General features: G+C 39.5%; 1 protein-coding gene and 1 pseudogene across 5 annotated transcripts in view; one reads left to right on the forward strand and one right to left on the reverse strand.

Annotated features, from left to right (window-relative positions):
• ATL2 (atlastin GTPase 2) overlaps nucleotides 1-8,384 on the forward strand; it is a 70,225-nt gene extending 61,841 nt beyond the window's left edge. For 2 of the 4 annotated variants that reach the window (XM_082427761.1, XM_082427763.1), the window contains exons 9-13: nucleotides 750-877; nucleotides 2,008-2,064; nucleotides 2,989-3,060; nucleotides 4,565-4,996; nucleotides 7,147-8,384. In XM_082427761.1, coding sequence (XP_082283887.1) covers nucleotides 750-877; nucleotides 2,008-2,064; nucleotides 2,989-3,060; nucleotides 4,565-4,996; nucleotides 7,147-7,266 — 809 coding nt within the window. In that variant the 3' untranslated portion in view covers nucleotides 7,267-8,384. The other 2 variants (XM_082427764.1, XM_082427762.1) reach the window with 2 other exon arrangements.
• LOC309644177 (DNA polymerase subunit gamma-1 pseudogene) lies at nucleotides 8,156-17,987 on the reverse strand (annotated as a pseudogene). Its single transcript has one exon. The product of its transcript is annotated as a DNA polymerase subunit gamma-1 pseudogene (transcript).
• Nucleotides 17,988-19,439: the final 1,452 nt, after the last annotated feature.

Below are 19,439 nucleotides of genomic sequence, written 5' to 3' on the forward strand. Positions count from 1 at the left end.
AACTTAAGTTTTAGAGGCTGAAAGTTAAAAACAATACATGGTTCATTAAATTTTCTCTTTTATACTGGAGGACATTTTGATGCATTATTAATGGTGTGATTGTAATGTATTGGTTTGTTGCAAACACCTGGCATATTGATTAACATTTTATAATGTGGTCTGTTGCTCAGCAGTGATGTCCTAAAAATACTGAAGGCTAAGAACATTTCAGTATTTCATCTGATTGCAGTCTGCTAGAAAGCATTACCAATGTATTATATTGATGTAATTAGATTTAAGTCTGTTTGGGGGTGATGGTGTAATTTTTTTGTGTATGTTTTAGGATTATTTTGAGCATGATGGCAAAAGGCATGAGGATTGACAAAACTTTTAACAGTATGGCTGGAGAAACAAAATTTAGTATTAAAATTTAATACAATTTCATGAATTGCTTGCCATTTGGAAAGGATAGTTTAGTTAAAATACTTGATGTGGAATTTGTTCTGGTAGGCCACAGTTTCATTTATTATTTGGGCTGAAAGAATTATTGGGAGATGAGGGAAGTGCGGTAGTAGAGTGGAGGGGTGGTTATATTTTTTCCTAGGAGATGTGACAGTGTGATGTGTTTGGATGAGTTTTTTGAAATGAATCTACACTTAAGTAGCGTATTTTTATTTTATGAAATAGAATTTTATTAACTCTTACCAATGGAGACTTTACTTTTTTTTTTTTTTTTTTACTAACATGTTGACTAATTTCATGTCCACTAGATATTGATGAAGAGTTTAAACGAGAGCTTCGAAATCTGGTTCCATTGCTGCTTGCCCCAGAAAATTTGGTAGAAAAAGAGATAAGTGGATCTAAAGTCACTTGTAGAGATCTTGTAGAATACTTTAAGGTAGGAAAATTCTTACATTAAATGGCTTTGTCTAAGTTAGAAATATAGCTGACTTAAAACTCATCTGTATGTACAAGAAATTTCTTATCTTTATTTTAAAGCAAAAAAGTAAAATTTATATTTTTTTGCCTTGAATTGGATGTATCAGTATTTAAGAATATTTAAGATTGTAACAGACAACATGTATCTTCTAGACAGTGATTTTATATCTTTGTAGAGTTATCCTACTTTTTCTCCAGCTCTGATATGGAAAGAAGAACCATTCACCGTAATATTATGATACCACTCTATCATTTGAGAATGATAATTAGGTATTGGGAGCATAATTCTGTATCCTGAGTTCTCACAAAAGCCTTCTCTCAGAGTCTGGGACTTGATAAGAGCAGCTGAAAGTATCCAGACTGGGTTTGAGCTCAAGTAAATTATGCATAGATTTTTTTTCCCCCCTCTGCTGTTCTCTAATCTTTATAGCTTTTGCTTGCCAGAGCAAGGCTATTGTAGAGGTTTGTATTTATTCATTGTAGTTGTAAATAGGCGGAAGGGAAATACAGTTAACTAAGAGTGTATTTTTGTATTATTTAATGGACACTTGATCACTTTCATACTATCTTTGTTCAGTTATGTGTTAATTTAGAGTCAGTAGAAAGTTGAGGTGAAAGGTTCCTATATGGAACTTACTTAAAAACTTTCATCTTTCTTTCTTACTCTTAAACCACAAATTCAGTAATTTCTTTTCCTTTGAACTGAAATATACTTTAAGCTGGTCAAAGTAAAATACTGAGTTAAAATATTTTCTTACATATTTATTTGAAATGTTGGCAGTAGGGGAGAATTATGGATTTCTTTTCATAGAGTAGATGGCATTTTATATATAACTTTTAAATATGAGACATTTATGCCAAGTTGGAGTTATATTTGGAGACATTTCTCTAGGATATTATTTAGCAACATACACACTTAATAATGTTGAGAATAGGGGTAACTGTTGGAATGAGAGTGTATGATTTTTAAAGCCTAGACTTTCCTTATAATAGTGTGAATCATTTTTCTATTTAATGATTTTTCTTTCTTTGGGGATGTGGAGCCAAATTGCATAACCTATGAATATAATGAGTCTTCTGTATTTTTAGGCTTACATTAAAATTTATCAAGGAGAGGAACTTCCACATCCAAAGTCCATGCTTCAGGTAGTGTGTGTGTTGTACATACATTTATTTACGAAGGAGAAAAAAAAATCTTTGCTTTAGAGATAAATGCTGGAAATGGGGTAGTGTTTCTTTCCGTGCAAATACATTTTAGATACTTAAGGCATGGGTCCTGAAGTTTTAATGAGTTTTTGTGACTACAGGTTGCACACCTTGCACACCAGAAATGAGGGTCCTCGGTGTCTTCTCTTCAGTTGCTCAAAAAGTGTAGGAGAATTTCTGCTTCAGAAGATAGCTTCATATGGGCCTTGCCAAAGCAAGGGCCTTGCTTCTGCTCTCTGAGTCTTTGACAATGAATGTTGTTTGAAATAAGGCTTATTTTCTCTTGATATTAATGATAGACGTCTGGTTCTGGTGAATATAGATTTTGTTTTCCTTTTTTTTAAAAAGGTGTTCTTTAGGGACAGTGTTATTTTAACCTAATTCATTTTTTAAAAAATTTGCTACTTTGGGCAGTTTCTCAGTTTTATAGTGGATTAAACTTTTTTCATAAAACCCATACAATGAGCAGTTTTGTGGATCTAAAAATGTATCTTGTGTATAATACTGATTATGAGAGAGAGGACCATATGAGTAATTCTTGATTCTTTGCACCTGGGGACTTGACACATTTTAGGGTTGTATCAGTTTAATTCTCTATAATTCCCTGGGCATATGTGGTATTTTCTACAAACCCACTTTAACAAACCTAAGCAAAACAAAATTAAGCAGGTAGTCCTATTAGAAGCAATTATTATATCCTTTATACTGGTGTTTCCTTCCATTAGAAAGGAAAACTGGAAGTTGATAATATTTTCTCTGATTCATTTTCAGACTTGGTCATTGTACATAATTTATTGTCTTAATCAGAATTTATAGTTATCAGGTATTTCACATAAAATTGGCACATTTTATTTTATTTCTTAGGCAACAGCTGAAGCTAATAATCTTGCTGCAGTAGCAGGAGCAAGAGAGATCTATTGCAAAAGTATGGAGCAGGTTTGTAACAAATTTAAATTTGACACTAGAGTAAGATAGAAGATTTTTATATTTAAAATAATTGAACCAATTTGTGCTCCTTATACATTGTCAGGTTACATCATTCCCAAATTTCCCTTTATCATCTCTGCTGGAAATAAACTAAGAATATAATTCTCATGGTTAGAGTGCAGGATACGGGTAGTAAGTTATTACACAGACCACACTGAAATATTTCCTGACACATGATTCAGAGTGCTGCTATTAGTAGCTTCTGATGCAAGCAACATCAGCTGAAGGGCAATAGCAATTTCTATGCTAAGCTTGCTAACTCAAACACTAAAGTACCTTTTTTATGTTATCCCTTTTTTTTTTTTGATTTTTTTTTAACATCTTTATTGGAGTATAATTGCTTTACAATGGTGTGTTAGTTTCTGCTTTATAACAAAGTGAATCAGTTATACATATACATATGTTCCCATATCTCTTCCCTCTTGCATCTCCCTCCCTCCCACCCTCCCTATCCCACCCCTCTAGAGGTCACAAAGCACAGAGCTGATCTCCCTGTGCTATGCGGTTGCTTCCCACTGGCTATCTATTTTATGTTTGGTAGTGTATATATGTCCATGCCACTCTCTCACCCTGTCACATCTTACCCTTCCCCCTCCCCATATCCTCAAGTCCATTCTCTAGTAGGTCTGTGTCTTTATTCCTGTCTTGCCACTAGGTTCTTCATGACCTTTTTTTTTTTTTTTCCTTAGATTCCATATATATGTGTTAGCGTACGGTATTTGTTTGTTTTTCTCTTTCTGACTTACTTCACTCGGTATGACAGACTCTAGGTCCATCCACCTCACTACAAATAACTCCATTTCGTTTTTTTTTTTATGGCTGAGTAATATTCCATTGTATATATGTGCCACATCTTCTTTATCCATTCATCCGATGATGGACACTTAGGTTGCTTCCATGTCCTGGCTATTGTAAATAGAGCTGCAATGAACATTTTGGTACATGACTCTTTTTGAATTATGGTTTTCTCAGGGTATATGCCCAGTAGTGGGATTGCTGGGTTGTATGGTAGTTCTATTTTTAGTTTTTTAAGGAACCCCCATACTGTTCTCCATAGTGGCTGTATCAATTTACATTCCCACCAACAGTGCAAGAGTGTTCCCTTTTATGTTATCTTTTACCCACTTTCTTGCCAGCAATCTTCTGTACGCTTTTGGTGTATTGCTGGATCAGGTGAAGTCAGGTACAGATTGCAGTATAATTCTTTTTGTCTTTATTGCTATATAATTAATACCAATATAATTAATTTTGGAAAGTTTATTTTGCTTGAGTCAGTTAAACATATAAGAAATAAGTAGGTTATGATAATGTGTGAAGTATTATGAACAGATTTAAAACTAAACCACGTAGGTGGTTTGACTTTTTGAGATTAAAAATTATGATCAGGGAATTTCTTTCAAGTGTGAATTATTTCCAGCATGTAATTTGTCCTAATGTAACCCTGCCTGTACAGGTATGTGGTGGGGACAAGCCTTACATTGCACCTTCAGATCTGGAGCGAAGACACCTGGATCTCAAGGAAGTGGCGATTAAACAGTTTCGTTCAGTAAAAAAAATGGGTGGAGATGAATTCTGCCGTCGTTATCAGGACCAGCTTGAGGCTGAAATAGAAGAAACCTATGCAAATTTTATAAAGCACAATGATGGCAAAAATATCTTCTATGCTGCTCGTACCCCTGCCACACTGTTTGCAGTCATGTTTGCTATGTATATAATCTCAGGACTGACTGGCTTCGTTGGCCTAAACTCTATAGCCGTCTTGTGTAACCTTGTCATGGGGTTAGCACTGACGTCTCTTTGTACTTGGGCATATGTTAAATACTCTGGGGAGTTCAGAGAAATTGGAACAATGATTGATCAGATTGCTGAAACACTATGGGAACAGGTTGGTATCTGTCTTTTGGTTTTTCAGTGACTAATCTTATCCCTGTGACTCCCCACCCCTCCTTCCAGTGCCCCATTCCCCACCCCCAGTATTTGCATACCTACTTTTCCTTTATATGGAGAATGGTAAAAGTATATTTTCCTTTTTGTTTAGATGCATAATTTGAATATAAAGTATGAACTGTTTTTTTTCCCCTTTAAAGTTGTAATTATAGTGTGCTTTGGTTGGCTTACATCTGTAATATCCTTTGGATAGATTCTTAGTCATAGGCCTGATTATACCAGACAAGTGGGCAGGGCCAGAGTCTTTAAGGATTTTTTTTTTTTTTTTAAGAAAAGAAAATATAATTAGTGCAAGAGTTATGAAGGTAAGGAAAGAAGTTTAGAAGTGTAATTCTTTTGCTTTAGGAAAGCAAAAGAAGTTTCTAATATTGGCAAGAACCAAGGCATGCTTATATTCCAGGAAAAATATTGAGTCTTCATTGCCTTCCATGAAGTTAGTAGTGATTTACTGATGTACTACAAGGAACGATCTTATAGGGAATTCTTACATCCAAGAAACTTTGTTTGACCTCTATACTATGGAAATACTAATGAACAAAGCAAAGCACCACAAACAGAGAACCAGCTTTTCTTAATCATAATCCGTTATCTCAACCAGAATTCAAATCATGATTTTTTTACCTCAAGCCAGAATTCAAAGTTGGGCCTGACAAGTATCTACTAAGGAAAGCCTTGTTGTATATCAGCCAACTGTTGTCTGGAATTGCCTGTGTTCAGAAAATTTCATTTAAGGATGTTGTCATTAAAATGATCATCGTGAAATACTTGAGCATCATGTCAAGGACCAGAGTGAAAACTACAGTTATTACTGATGGACAGTTATAAAAGGTGTTTTCAGATACCATTTCTGGGCTGATGAAGTATTGGGCTTATTTGAAGATCTAAGATATGCAGGTCCATGTTGGTTTTGGCTTTAAATTCAAAGACTAAAGAAAAGTTGATTGGATGTTGACTTTTCTATTAATAATGTCATTATTATTTTATACAGTGACCCACTATATTAATTTGGATTTTATATTTCTTCTTTATAGAAATGCTCTATTTATTCAGATCTGATTTGGAAGCTTGTGTCTGGATATTTGTAAAATTTAAATTTTTATATCTTAAAAATAATCTCATTCTTTATATTCCTTTGATATCTTCTGACAGAAGATGGATTAAAAGCTATCACAACCTCAAAAAAAAAAAGCTATCACAATGTCACTTAAAATATTACCTACTTTAAAAATGTTGGACCATTACTAATTTTCTGCAACATGAATTTCGATAGTTGTACATTGTCTTCTTTTGAAAACCACTCATCTCCCGTACAGCATTGATTCTAGGATTTTAGAGGTGCCATTATTACAAAACAAGTAAATGGAAGAATCTAAAGTGTGTAAAATTATTTTCAGTATAGTTGAGGTAAGATGATCACTAGTCAGAAGATCTGTGCTGTGTCAACACCTGTCTAAATTTTTTTGCATTTCTCTTTTCTTTTGCTTCAGAGGAGTCCCAGGAAGGTGAGAAACCTACAAAGTCTCAAATTCTTGTAGTCTTAAGTTCTTTAACTTCAAGGCACTCTGAGTCATTCTCCTAACGAATCACTCCATGTTTTAGGTGTTTTCCAAACTGTTTGAAGTTACTAGACGTCGAATGGTTCATCGTGCTCTTTCATCAGCACAGCGACAGAGACTGTCATCCAACAATAACAAGAAGAAAAATTAGACAGTATTTTTAACTTTTTTCTCTATCCGAAGTGTTCACACTTATACATGTAGGACAATAAGCAGGACCGTCTGGGCCGGTCTGCATAAATGCTGTATACATACCAGATTTGATGCTGCATATAGGGTATGGAATTGCACATCCATCTCATAGGAGTTGTAAATGGTTTGAATAGGAGGAAAGTAATTTTTCTTGCATTATAAAATGTCTAACTGCATTATTTGTAGCATCATAACTTTTTTTGGGAGAAGCACCTTTTTATTTCCCACATTCCTGGTTATTTTCTTCATTGCTTTGAATTGAATTTTTATATCTATTTTTATATGTAACCCTTTTTTTACCTCATGTTTTTATTTGTTTTGCACATTTCTCATACCACAGGTATTGAAGCCCCTGGGTGATAATTTGATGGAGGAAAACATAAGGCAGTCTGTAACAAACTCTATCAAAGCAGGCCTGACTGACCAGGTGTCTCATCATGCCAGATTAAAGACAGACTGACAGTTCATCTACTCATGGACTCCACTCTTTCTTTTTTTCACGCTTGCTGTACAATGAGAACTCAAATAAAAATAAACCAAAGTTTACAATCAACTGTAGAAGTAGTTTAGTATAACTGGCTTCACAGATGGCTGCCACAGAGTGTGAAATTGTTTGTTGGTTTTAAGCATTCTGTTCATGGCTCCTAAGGCATGAAGATGGGCTGAGGAGCATTAGTTTTCATGCACACTTGTACCATGTTTAATTCTTTTTTTTCCCTTTTTACTTAATCTAATGTTAGTGAAATTTGTCTTATGTAAAGGATATTTCAGGGAAATATTTTAAGAAATCTATTTAGAGTCTCTTTAACACAGTGTCCCATTGAAATTTTAATTTTTAGAGAAGTTATGAATCACTGTATCAAGAATCAGTTTGGAATGACAATGAAGCCTTTATTGAGCCACGACATTAAAAGTATATATTGCTTCACTGCCTTCAATACCAGTATTACATAAATGCATGTATCAGAAACTTCACAGAAATTACATGACAACTCTTGTAGCTAAGAAAGTGATTCTGAGGTGTACATTTGTCTTGCCTTTTAAAATTTATAAACCTGCCCTAAAAGGAGATGCATATCTGGGAAACTGAACTGTCTTTATGCAGTTTAGCCTTCATGTACATAAAATATGCCGTTAATTTATTGGGGGAGAAATTCCATCCAAAAATGTTGCCTACAGCTATGAGTTAAGAGTGTCTATACAGTGTGTAGCTTTTATTTTCTAAAATCACAGGTAGGGGGCATGTATATGAATTATAAATATATAAATACGATTTTGTATTAAAAGTTTTGTAGTTTATGACAAAATCTGGTTCTGTGGTAGGCTAATGAGTACAGTCCCTGTGAAGGAATGTTTGTGGCTCATGTCAGTGTGTGAATGCATAGACAATTTGAAGTTTTTGATATATTTGTGATATTTATCTTCTTGAGCACTGCAATCTCACCACCCTCCCCCCCACCCCCTCCCCCCAAGGGAATTCAATGGGAATGTTTATTGTGACTTTGTCCTCTGTTGCATTTTAAAGTTCCTTCCTGTAATTTATTTTCAGTACATAATTAAAAATTTGTATATATAAAATGGAACTTGTGATTTTTTTTTTTTAAGGAATTCTTCAAATATGTATTCCGTTACATAAACCTATTTGTTTATACTGAAAAGAGCATGAGTGGGAAACACCCAAGTGAGAGCTGTAAGGTATCGTACCTCATACCTCGAATCTAAGCTTGTAAAAAGTTATTTTTCTGTGTCTGTCTCTGTTAGGGAAAACTTGTTGTGATTAGCCTAGGGGATTTATTAATTTTGTTTCTCTCTTTTTTGTGGTGTATGTAAGGCTAACATTTTGTAATACTTTTTCTCTATGAACACCTATTAAAGCGTCTAGTTTGGTTTTTAAGTGAACAGAACTCAGATGTTGAGTTGCATGGCGGAAAGCTCTAACTTTGCTTTGGTTGATCTGTCCGCCTCCTGCTGCAAATCCTGTTTTTATATGGACTGTATTTGTTTCCATCTGTATTAAACTGCTACCAACTCATCTGTTCTTAAACAGAATCCACCTGAAATGTGTCTCTTTTTATTTCTTTTACCACCCTGTTTTATGAATGCCATGGACTGTTTTTATGAATGGAAAAAATAAAAAGTTCGTTGTATAATAGCAATTCTTCTGAAATTACAGACAGGTTGGTTATTTATTTATTTATTTTTAAGCAAAAGAGTTGTGAAATCTAAACCATTGGATTTCTTAATAGTTCTTGTTGGAAAGAGCGTTTTCCCCAAAGATACAATTCTATATAAAGGATTCTAAGAAAGTACTTTGGTTTCAGCTGGAAGACTCTGAACATTGCTAAGCAAGAAGCAATAAAAGGGACTAAAGACAAACTCAAAACTGTTTGCTGAAATAAGTTTTGTGTTAGTATATTTTCTGTGGTATAATTTTTTAGTAATTTATATTATAAGGTAGGTTTTTAAAAAAGAAACTTAATAACACACAGTCTATCTTCCTAATTAAGACATAAATAATTTACTTTTGTGGAAGGGACAATCATTTGTGCCCCTACTATTGAGTATGTCTTAGATGTCTCTCATGAAGATAGCTAGTCATCCTTGCTTCACTGAACATATTCTGCTTGTGAAACTGAAGAGCAGTATTTAATTTTTGAGGGTTTATATTTTCGGTGAACTTTGAGCAGGGCTTCCTTTAGTTGTTTTACTTCCGGAATTGGGCTGGCTAGGGACTTGACCCTTGCTGTAGGTGTGGGTGCTGCCTGTGCTAGTTACATTGTTTCATTATTGTGGGGTTAAAAAAATTTTTTTTTTGTCTTAACTTGGTTAAGAACCTATTAAAATATAGCATGAAATTTCAGAAAACACTGACGTTGCTGTTAATGGTCCACTGAGGTCAAAAGACCTTACGGAAAACTTTCTGACGGGCTGCTTCTCTGCTAGTGCGGGTCGCTTGGGTCTGTTGCGCACGCTCTTAGGTTTCAGCAGCTTCATTCCTGGCTTGAATTTTCCCGTACTTTGACCATAATTGATCTGTGCGCCTAAATGTTTTTCCCTTTGTGTCCTAGTTGTGGGGTGATGGTGAGAATCAGCTTGGAGAGCTGGCAGCTGTTTCAGGCAGCCATCTTACTTGGCCAGAGTTTACTAAGCAAATGACTGTCTTACTTGGATTCAGTCTGGAGCCTCTGTCAGAGAGAATCCTTCCACTTGGCTTTTGGGCAAACAAAGCTACATTAGAGCTTTCCCAAGCAGGACAGAGAAATGCCACCTTCTCTACCTAAGTCTTCTATTAGATCCTAGGAATTTTTCTCTCCAGATTTGCAGTTTGCTGGAATTTAGGCTGAAGAATTGATCTACCCTTGACATACTTGAGTGCGATACAGCTCCTATTATGTTCTCTTTAGGTTTGTGACTTTTTCGATTCTTCAGTGCCAAAGCTAGCAGTTGACCAGGTTAAAAGTGCCTAAAGATGAGTGTAAAAAAGCTTAGGAGAAGAGGGGATCATAGCCTTTGCATAGCTCAATCAAGCACTTAAATAGACATTAGCACTTTTTGTACAACAGTCGTGTGGTAGGAAACCACTTTATCAAAAAAGGTGTCTCGGGTATCTCAGGCTTGCAAACCAGGATTCTGCAACTCCATACCTCCAAGGGTTTGAGTCAGTGGAAGGTTTCAGATACAGATGAATAACGTTCCTAACTCAAAGCTCTGTCTTAGCTGCATTCCGAAAGGTACTAAAGGTGGAGAAAAAAGATTCTGTTAATACTGAAACAAGGTGAAAATTACCCATAATACTACATTAAAAAAACAAGTCACATGAGGCGAGAAGTAAAAATCTTCCGGTCCTTTTGATTATACACCCCAGAGGTAACCATATATTTGGTGTGTGTGCTGTGGAAATCTTTCCCTGTGCTTATTGACATGTCGCTATATTGCATAAAACATACTCAATTTTTATTTTACACAAAAATAGAATTACCCTCTACATGATATATTTTTTTCATATAACTGACATTATTCTAGGCCATTAAGTAATTCTTTTTTAAAATAAATAAATAAATTAATTAATTATTTTTTGGCTGTGTTGGGTCTTCGTTTCTGTGCGAGGGCTTTCTCTAGTTGTGGCAAGCGGGGGCCACTCTTCATCGTGGTGCGCGGGCCTCTCACTATCGCGGCCTCTCTTGCTGCGGAGCACAGGCTCCAGACGCGCAGGCGCAGTAGCTGTGGCTCATGGGCCTAGTTGCTCCGCGGCATGTGGGATCTTCCCAGACCAGGGCTCGAACCCGTGTCCCCTGCATTGGCAGGCAGATTCTCAACCACTGTGCCACCAGGGAAGCCTGATTAAGTAATTCTTTAATGCTCACATGGTTGCTTTGACCCTTCTGAGGGTAAGTGGGGTTTCGAGGAGAGAGCACTAGACCTTGGATCTCTGCTAACAGTTTCCTTACTTTTTATGGCAATTCCTGCCCTCTCACAGGATTGGTGAATCAAATATGAAGAGAAGCAGGTAGCATAGAAAATTTGTACTCAGTTTTGCTTGTCTTAAGGCTCCATCTGCTGGCTCTATTTGGCCAATAGTCTGTCTGATAACTACTTCCTGAAGCTTGTCCATAACGATTTTTTTTTTTTTTTTTTGGTGGGGCATGGGAGTAATTTGGGCTGTTATTTAAATAACAGTTAATTTTAAACTTTCCGACAAATATGTTTATATGGCAAACAACATGGCCATTGTGGAGGAAAATGGGTCTATAGCTACTGACAGCAAGCAAGAAAGGTCATCTAAAATGGCATAGTTTAGATTTCCCAAACACAAAATGTGAAGACCCCCTAAACACTCATGTAACCTAGAACTGGAAGAATACTTGAATTTCAACTCCAGGAAAAGGAGATGGACCTTGGAGTTAAAATGGAGCTTTGTTCCCAGCACCACCACTTCCAAGCTTTGGGAACTTGGGCAAACACTTAGGTTAACAGCTGAGCCTCACCTTCTTCATCTATAAAATGGAGGTAATACCTACCTCTCAGGGTTGTGAGGAGGATGAGATGAGAACATATATCAAAATCCTGGTGGACATTCTTCTGAATCCCTTCTATGGGGATGATATTTGTGAAACGTGCACCTATCTTCCAAACCATACCTACTCTTAATTTTACAGCCTCTGCTTCCTGAAGAGAAAAAACATGATGAATCTTGGAGGGTGGTGGTCATTGTTATTTTGTCTATGGAGAAAAGCAGTATCAGTAAGTTCTTTTTTCCTCAACTGAATTAAGCTCCTTGGAAAGAAGAAACCATACTTCATGCATCTTTTAATCGTTCATATTATCTGGTATTTTTGTATATGGTAAATGCTCAGAGTATTTTAACATGGGCTGGACTGTTCAACTTCATCCGCTTCACCCACCTTCTGTATTTAAACACATACCGTCCGCTATACATGAGCGAGGTGGTTACGTGACAGCTATGGGCCCGAAAGTATCAGTGTTTGCATTCTTTCCCCTTGGCCTCAAAATGCTAAGGAACGTGATTATTAAGTAAAAAATATCTGGTATAATAACTTTGGGGTAGAGTGAGGTTAGGTTACCCTGAAGGATTTGGATTATCTTTAGAACTTTAGTATACTGATTTGATCTAATGCAGCTTCTTAAGTATCTGCTCTTAAGTCCTTAACAGAATTGGGTTTACAGACCTGTGCAGTAAGGAGATAAGGGTTTGTATATACATCGAGTATCTCTAGGAATGCTAGCACTGCTTAGAACAGAGGAGAGAGCAGTTAGTTCTTCCAGGGAGGATTGACGGTTTTACAGGAGGCAAAACCCCCAAACTAACACATTTAGCACCTAAACGAAATATACCGCCAGTGCTGGTGTAATAATAGCCTTGCGGTGGGTATTTTAACCTCTGTTTTGATAGACGAGTCATCTGAGGCTCACAGAGGTTGGCCACTTTTTTTTTTTTTTTGGTGAGAAGATAAAGGATCTTTGTTTTTATTTCCACTGCCTCTGAGCAGGCTTATCACATTTAGAGCGTTACTTCTCTCCCCTTCTAGGGCACTGCATCAGAGCATGAGGGACAGAACAAAGAACCAGCCAAGAAGAAAGGGAAAAAGAAGTGAAATGCCTGAGTTAATGTGAACTTTGGTGCTTCTGCTTTCTTTTTACCCAACAAGCAACAATGCTCCCTTGTCCTACAGCCTGCACCAACGTTGGCATCTTGGTTCTGAACTCAATTGCACCGTCAATTAGAGGCAATCATTCTTGGCAGGTCCTGCTACTGAAAAATGGCTGGCCTTAGGCAAGCCCTTTTGCAAAAAGCACAGCTGAAAGCCTGAGTTTAGGAGCCTGCACCGCCCCGATGAAGCTCCGGGGAGCAAATACAGAGCCTCCAGGCAGAGCTACCGTCCAGGCTGGCTTCAGTTTTCCAGGGAGCCTTTGGTGAGTTCAATTATCTGGTAACTATCCAGTGCTTCACCCTTGGGAATCCCGTATCTGCTTTCCATCCCAGTTGGGTTGGAAGGGGTTTTACAATTCCATGGTCACTTCCTTCCTGAGGCACTGGTCAATATTGGCTGTACTGAAAAAGGCGACTGACTGGGGCAAGTCATTCAGACCCAGCTTGTAGGCAAACGTGCACCTGGTCAAGAGGTTGGCGATCTGCAGGGTGAGGGCAGCACGGTAGCAGTCCTCCCACACCAAGTAGCGAACCTCATCGTGGATGCTGATGCAGAAGCGCCCATCAATGGCAAACGCCTCAAACAGCCACTTCATGGCCACAAGCATGAGGTGTAAGTAGTCCGCAGCGGAGCTTTGCACCGCTCAATTCACACGGCGGGTCATAAACTCCCCCTGGACAGCAGAGGGCTCCAGGGCTCGGCTGATGCAGCGGCCCAGCACCGGGTTACGTGGTGTGTCAGACATCGCAATGCTCTCCAGCTTATTGAACATTTCTGACTCTGTGTCCCCCATCCAGGCTTGTTCAGCAACCACCTCCCACTTCTTCCATTGTGATTTCCTAGAAGCTTCACTCTGGATCCTGCGTAGATTCTGTAGGGAAACCAAGCCATCCTCCATCCTGTCCACAGGGAGGTCCAACTCCGTCACCAGCCACTCGCCCTCATCTAACAGCCGATACCTGCGGAGGCCCTTGGTGACTGCATACATCTGTTGGACCTTCTCAGCTGCCTCCTGCCGCGTGAGCCAGTGGTTGAACTGCATTAGGAGGCGCTCAGCGAAGGGCTGCCCCGCCCCATAGATGCAGCCATCGTTGAAGACCTTGGTGTGCTCACGGGTGATGCCCACTGTGGCAGCTCTCTTACTGTGTAGATCGGTGCCCCTGCTCTTCCTGCCCTGCAGTGTCATCCACCCGAAGGCCGTGCAGCCATGCATGCCAGCAAAGTGGGCATCTCTAAGCACAGCTGCAATCCACAGCTCCTGTGCGTCCACGTCAGCATCCACGAGGATGTAGCCGGGTGAGGCCTGCACCATGGCCTTCAACTCACTGCCTACTCGGTCAGGTCGGGCGTTGCTGGCAATGAGCCACGTGGGCTCTACAGTCCATTAAGTGATGGTGCCAGCGGTCACCCCCTGGGGCAAGATGGCCCCATAGCGACCTTCCTCATCATAGTTTGGGTGCCTGGTCACAGCACGGGGCAGAGCTGACCTGGGCAGCCACACCACCATCTGGGACCTGATACGTTTATGGGCATTCCTCCAAAAAGAAATCATTTTGTTGATTTCCAAGGCACGGGGCCCACTGGCACCTCCTGGGCCAGCCTGCAGGGTGCCGTCCTCCATCTTGGGCAGGAAGTCTTTGGCAAAGGGGCTGCCAGCATTGCAGCTGTTACCATCCTTGTGAGGCAGCTTGAAGAACCAGCAGCCGGGGATATCCACATCATTGTAGGGTCCGTTGCCATGGTGATAAGCTGGCTGGCTGGCTTTTGGGCCACCAGCAGCAGTCAGAGCTAGGGCCCGACCTGGAACTGCCACTTGCAAGTTCTCCATCCTGGCCTTGGCCTCCACTTCTAAGCAGCCCATTTCTTCCACCGTCTGCCACATGGTGCTGCTGTCAGTGAGCAGGAGCTCCTCAGCCAGGTCTGCCGCCTGTGGCTCCAGCTGCTGCTTCCCCTCTTCAAGACAGTGCTTCCTGTACAGGGACTCGATGGGTATGTAGGGACAGGCCCCCCCAGGGTCGGCCACTTTTACTAAAGGGTACTGGGATTGGAAGCCAGGTCTACTGGCTTTAGAATCCAAATAGCCAGGAACTGTCCACACTATTGCACTGCTGTGAAAAATCAACAGTCCTGCACAGGCAGGGGAAGGGAGAGGGAAAGAGGTCAACAGCAAGGAGGAATGCAGCAGTGGGCCAGTTGGGCTCCAGGATAGGAGGTGGTTGTAGGGCAGAGATGGATGGAGTGGTGGGAGAGGAAGTTGTGAGACACCAGTCAGATTGTGAAGTGCCTTACGGACCATGTAGACAGACTTGGCATGTAGATGTTAAGGATACACGGTGATTCTTAGAAAAATGGAAGAGATCAGTTCAGCAGGTTTTAATTGTCTAGATAATTTCTCAAAGTGTGGTTTTATGTATTTTTAAATCAATCACCCGGAGTGCTTGTTTTAAGTGCACAGTATTGCCGAACCCCACACTGTACAATGAACTCAAATCTGTATGTCTGATAGGCCTCTCAGATCATTCTGATGCACACTGGAGCTGAAGGATTTGAGAAGTGTTTCCTAATGGGTAGTAGGGTAATCAATTTCTGCTGATTTTATACTGACTAGGAAAGTTTTCTGCAGACAGCTGAAATTATGTTCTTATGTTGTTTACCTGAGAGGGAGGTGGAGCCTGTGTTGGAAAGGACAGCTATTAACAGTAGATTAAAAGTATATTCTTCCAGGGCTTCCCTGGTGGCGCAGTGGTTAAGAATCCGCCTACCAATGCAGGGGACACGGGTTCGAGCCCTGGTCCGGGAAGATCCCACATGCTGCAGAGCAACTAAGCCCGTGAGCCACAACTATGGAGCCTGCGCTCTAGAGCCCATGAGCCACAACTACTGAAGCCCGCCCACCGAGAGCCCGTGCTCCACAACAAGAGAAGCCACCGCAATGAGAAGCCTGTGCACCGCAATGAAGAGTAGCCCCCGCTCACCGCAACTAGAGAAAGCCCATGCACAGCAACAAAGACCCAACACAGCCAAAAATAAAATAAATTTTAAAAAAAAGTATATTCTTCCATATTAAAGTGAATATTGTCTCTCCCAAATTACAGACACATTTTTAACCTTAGACATTCTTTTAAAACTGCCACTCTGCTTCCCAAGCTTTGGATTGGTTCTCTCTTAAATACTTTCCTCGAGGAACAAAGTAGTTTTAGGCACAGCTGATCATCGCAGTTGTCTTATTTCATTTCATTAGGGAAATGTTTAAGAACAAGAGATTTTCATAGTGTTCCTTGCTTCATCCACCTTTGAATGCAAAGCAAAGAACCCCAGGGCTAAATCGTAAATGTCTTTATGAATCAGCAGAGATTACACCTCCTATCAAAGTATAATCTTCAAAAGATCAAACTCGACTGTCGTACATATATAATGAGTATTAGTCAAATGTATTCACCTCCTTAATGAGGAAACCGTTAAGATGGCAAAGCTGGTCTGAAGCAGAATTGGAGGAACAGGAGTTATGCGGTCTGCCAGGAAGGGTGTTTTGAAATGAGTGTGCTGAGTGATCTGAGCCCTCCAAGGTGAACAGCAAAGTCAAACATGTAGCTCAGCGAGTCTCAAACTTTTGTTCTCAGTATCCCTTAATACTCCTAAAAACTGAGGATCCCAGTAATCTATCAATATTCACCTTATTAGAAACCAAAACGCAAATGTTTAAATGTTAGTAATAGTGGAGCCTTGAACAAGGTGAGGGTTAGGGTTACCCACCCGTCCCACCGTCAAAAATCCAGGAGTAGCTTTACAGTCCACCCTTCGTCTTGGGTTCTACATCTCTGGGTTCAACCAACCATGGATCATGTAGCACAGCAGTTGGTATCTACGGAAAAATATCCGTTTATAAGTTGACCTGCGCGGTTCGAACCCGCGTGTTCAAAGGTCAACTGTATTTTAAAAATAAAAATAACAAGCCCATTATATGTTAACATTTTTTTAATGAAAGATAACTTCAGATATATTTTGAGAAAAAAGGCATTGTTTTACACTTTTGCAAACAGAACACTTAATTGGCTTATCAGAAGACAGCTGAATCCTTATATCAATTTCTGCATTCATATGTTGCAATATGTTGTTTTGGTTGAAGTATATGAGGAAAATTTGGCCTCACACAGTTATGTAGTTGGAAAGGGAGGACCTTACAAAATCCCTAAACTGTCTTGGGAACCCTCAGGGGTCCTTAGATTACACTTTGAGAACCATTGCCCTAGATTAAGAAATACCCTGGCAGGCATGTTAAACAACGCACCAGGATGACCTTGAAAGGACATGCTGTAACTGTCTTTTGGTTATTTCCAAGTTTTGGATGATTTTTTTTAATACTTCAAGGCCTATGTCATGCTCCTGTCACCAGAAACAGACTGGGTCAGACAGACCAAATTCCACTTGTGAACAGTGGGAATTGGGACTATATTGTTAACTCATTTCTTTAAACAATCCCCTCAAATAAAAACATCTTTTTTTTCCTTTCATTATAAAATGCAAGAAATTTAGAAAATATAAAAACCAATTACCTTGAATACTTTGAACTTGTTGGAGATAAACACTGATACCTTCTTCCTTTTTTTTTTTAACTTTTTATTTTATATTGGAGTATCGCCAATCAACAACGTTGTGATAGTTTCAGGCGCACAGCAAAGGGACTCAGCCATACATAGACACGTATCCATTCACCCCCAGACTCCCCTCCCATCCAGGCTGCCACATAACATTGACAAGAGTTCCCTGTGCTATACAGTAGGTCCTTGTTGGTTATCCATTTTCTAAAAGTTCCCCAGGTGATTCTATTGTGCACTTAGGACTGAGAACCACTACCTACTCTAACTCCATTTTCTTTTTCTCTTTTTTTAACATCTTTATTGGAGTATAATTGCTTTACAATGTTGTGTTAGTTTCTGCTGTATAACAAAGTGAATCAGCTATACGTATACATATATCCCCATATCCCCTCCCTCTTGCCTGTCCCTCCCACCCTCCCTATCCCACCCCTCTAGGTGGTCACAAAGCACCGAACTGATCTCCCTGTGCTATGCAGCTGCTACTCTCTCACTGCGTCCCAGCTTACCCTTCCCCCTCCCCGTGTCCTCAAGTCCATTCTCTACGTCTGCGTCTTTATTCCTGTCCTGCCCCTAGGTTCTTCAGAACCTTTTTGGTTTTTTTTTTAGATTCCATTTATATGTGTCAGCATACGGTATTTGTTTTTCTCTTTCTGACTTACTTCACTCTGTATGACAGACTCTAGGTCCGTCCACCTCACTATAAATAACTCAATTTCGTTTCTTTTTATGGCTGAGTAATATTCCATTGTATATATGTGCCACATCTTCTTTATCCATTCCTCTGTTGATGGGCATTTAGGTTGCTTCCATGTCCTGGCTATTGTAAATAGTGCTGCAATGAACATTGGAGTGCATGTGTGTTTTTGAATTAAGCCCGGGAGTGGGATTGCTGGGTCACATGGTAGTTCTATTTTTAGTTTTTAAAGCAACCTCCATACTGTTCTCCATAGAGTTTTTTTTACATATAAGACATTTTGTATTATTTCTGGTCTTTACAACAGTGCTTGAAAGTTTTCAAGGATCACAAACCTGAGGCTGAGAGAGGCAAAGCAAACTGCCTTGGGCACGTAGCTACTAACTTTTTCTATCCTAATCAGATGTCTTAGTTCTAACGATAGAATCCTCTCTAGCTAGTCTACGTGGGAAGGGATTCACAAAGGCTATTAGAAATTTGTGGAATTTCTGGAGAAGCTAGGTTGAGCTTCTAGGAACAACTCTCAGAACCACACCTCAGATTTGACAATGTAACAGAGCCCAGCCAAAACACATGGACTCTGCTGTGGACGGTGAAGACAGTCCCGTCACCACTTGACTTCAGAACTGGCTGCCTTTGCTGGCCTGGACCTTCTCTGTTTTCTCAGAAAATTCACTTTCAAAACAAAGTCTTACACATGTATATCTGATTGGTAGACTCTAACACACCTGTTGTATTAATTTCAAAATTTCAATGTAGTTTTAAAAAGTTATTCCAGATGAGGGAGGTAGGATTTATACTTGGAGAATTATCCAAGCGAGAAGAAGCTGTTTGAAAGATTCGGGGTAGGGACAGATGTCCACCGCGGTCACCCTCTGGAGGCCCAACATCAGTGTACACCCTCCCTCCATCCTTAAGTCTCCAGCCTGCAGAACACAATGCAACAATCCCTTATACAAAATATGCTACTCTCTCCTCAAAAGGGGAAGCCCCAAATTTCAGTTGATTGCATTCAGCTCCATATTCAGAATTTTGATGTTCATTCTTCTAATTTAAATACACTCTTTACTTAATGCCCTGTTAGCCATGGATAAATTGTAAAATAAATCCACAGAGGCTATATACACTATATATCTGGGGAAGGGAGAGGGGAAAAATTTAACATATATTC

The sequence above is a fragment of the Balaenoptera physalus genome (assembly GCF_965194825.1).
Source record: "Balaenoptera physalus genome assembly, chromosome: 15".
NCBI lineage: Eukaryota > Metazoa > Chordata > Mammalia > Artiodactyla > Balaenopteridae > Balaenoptera > Balaenoptera physalus.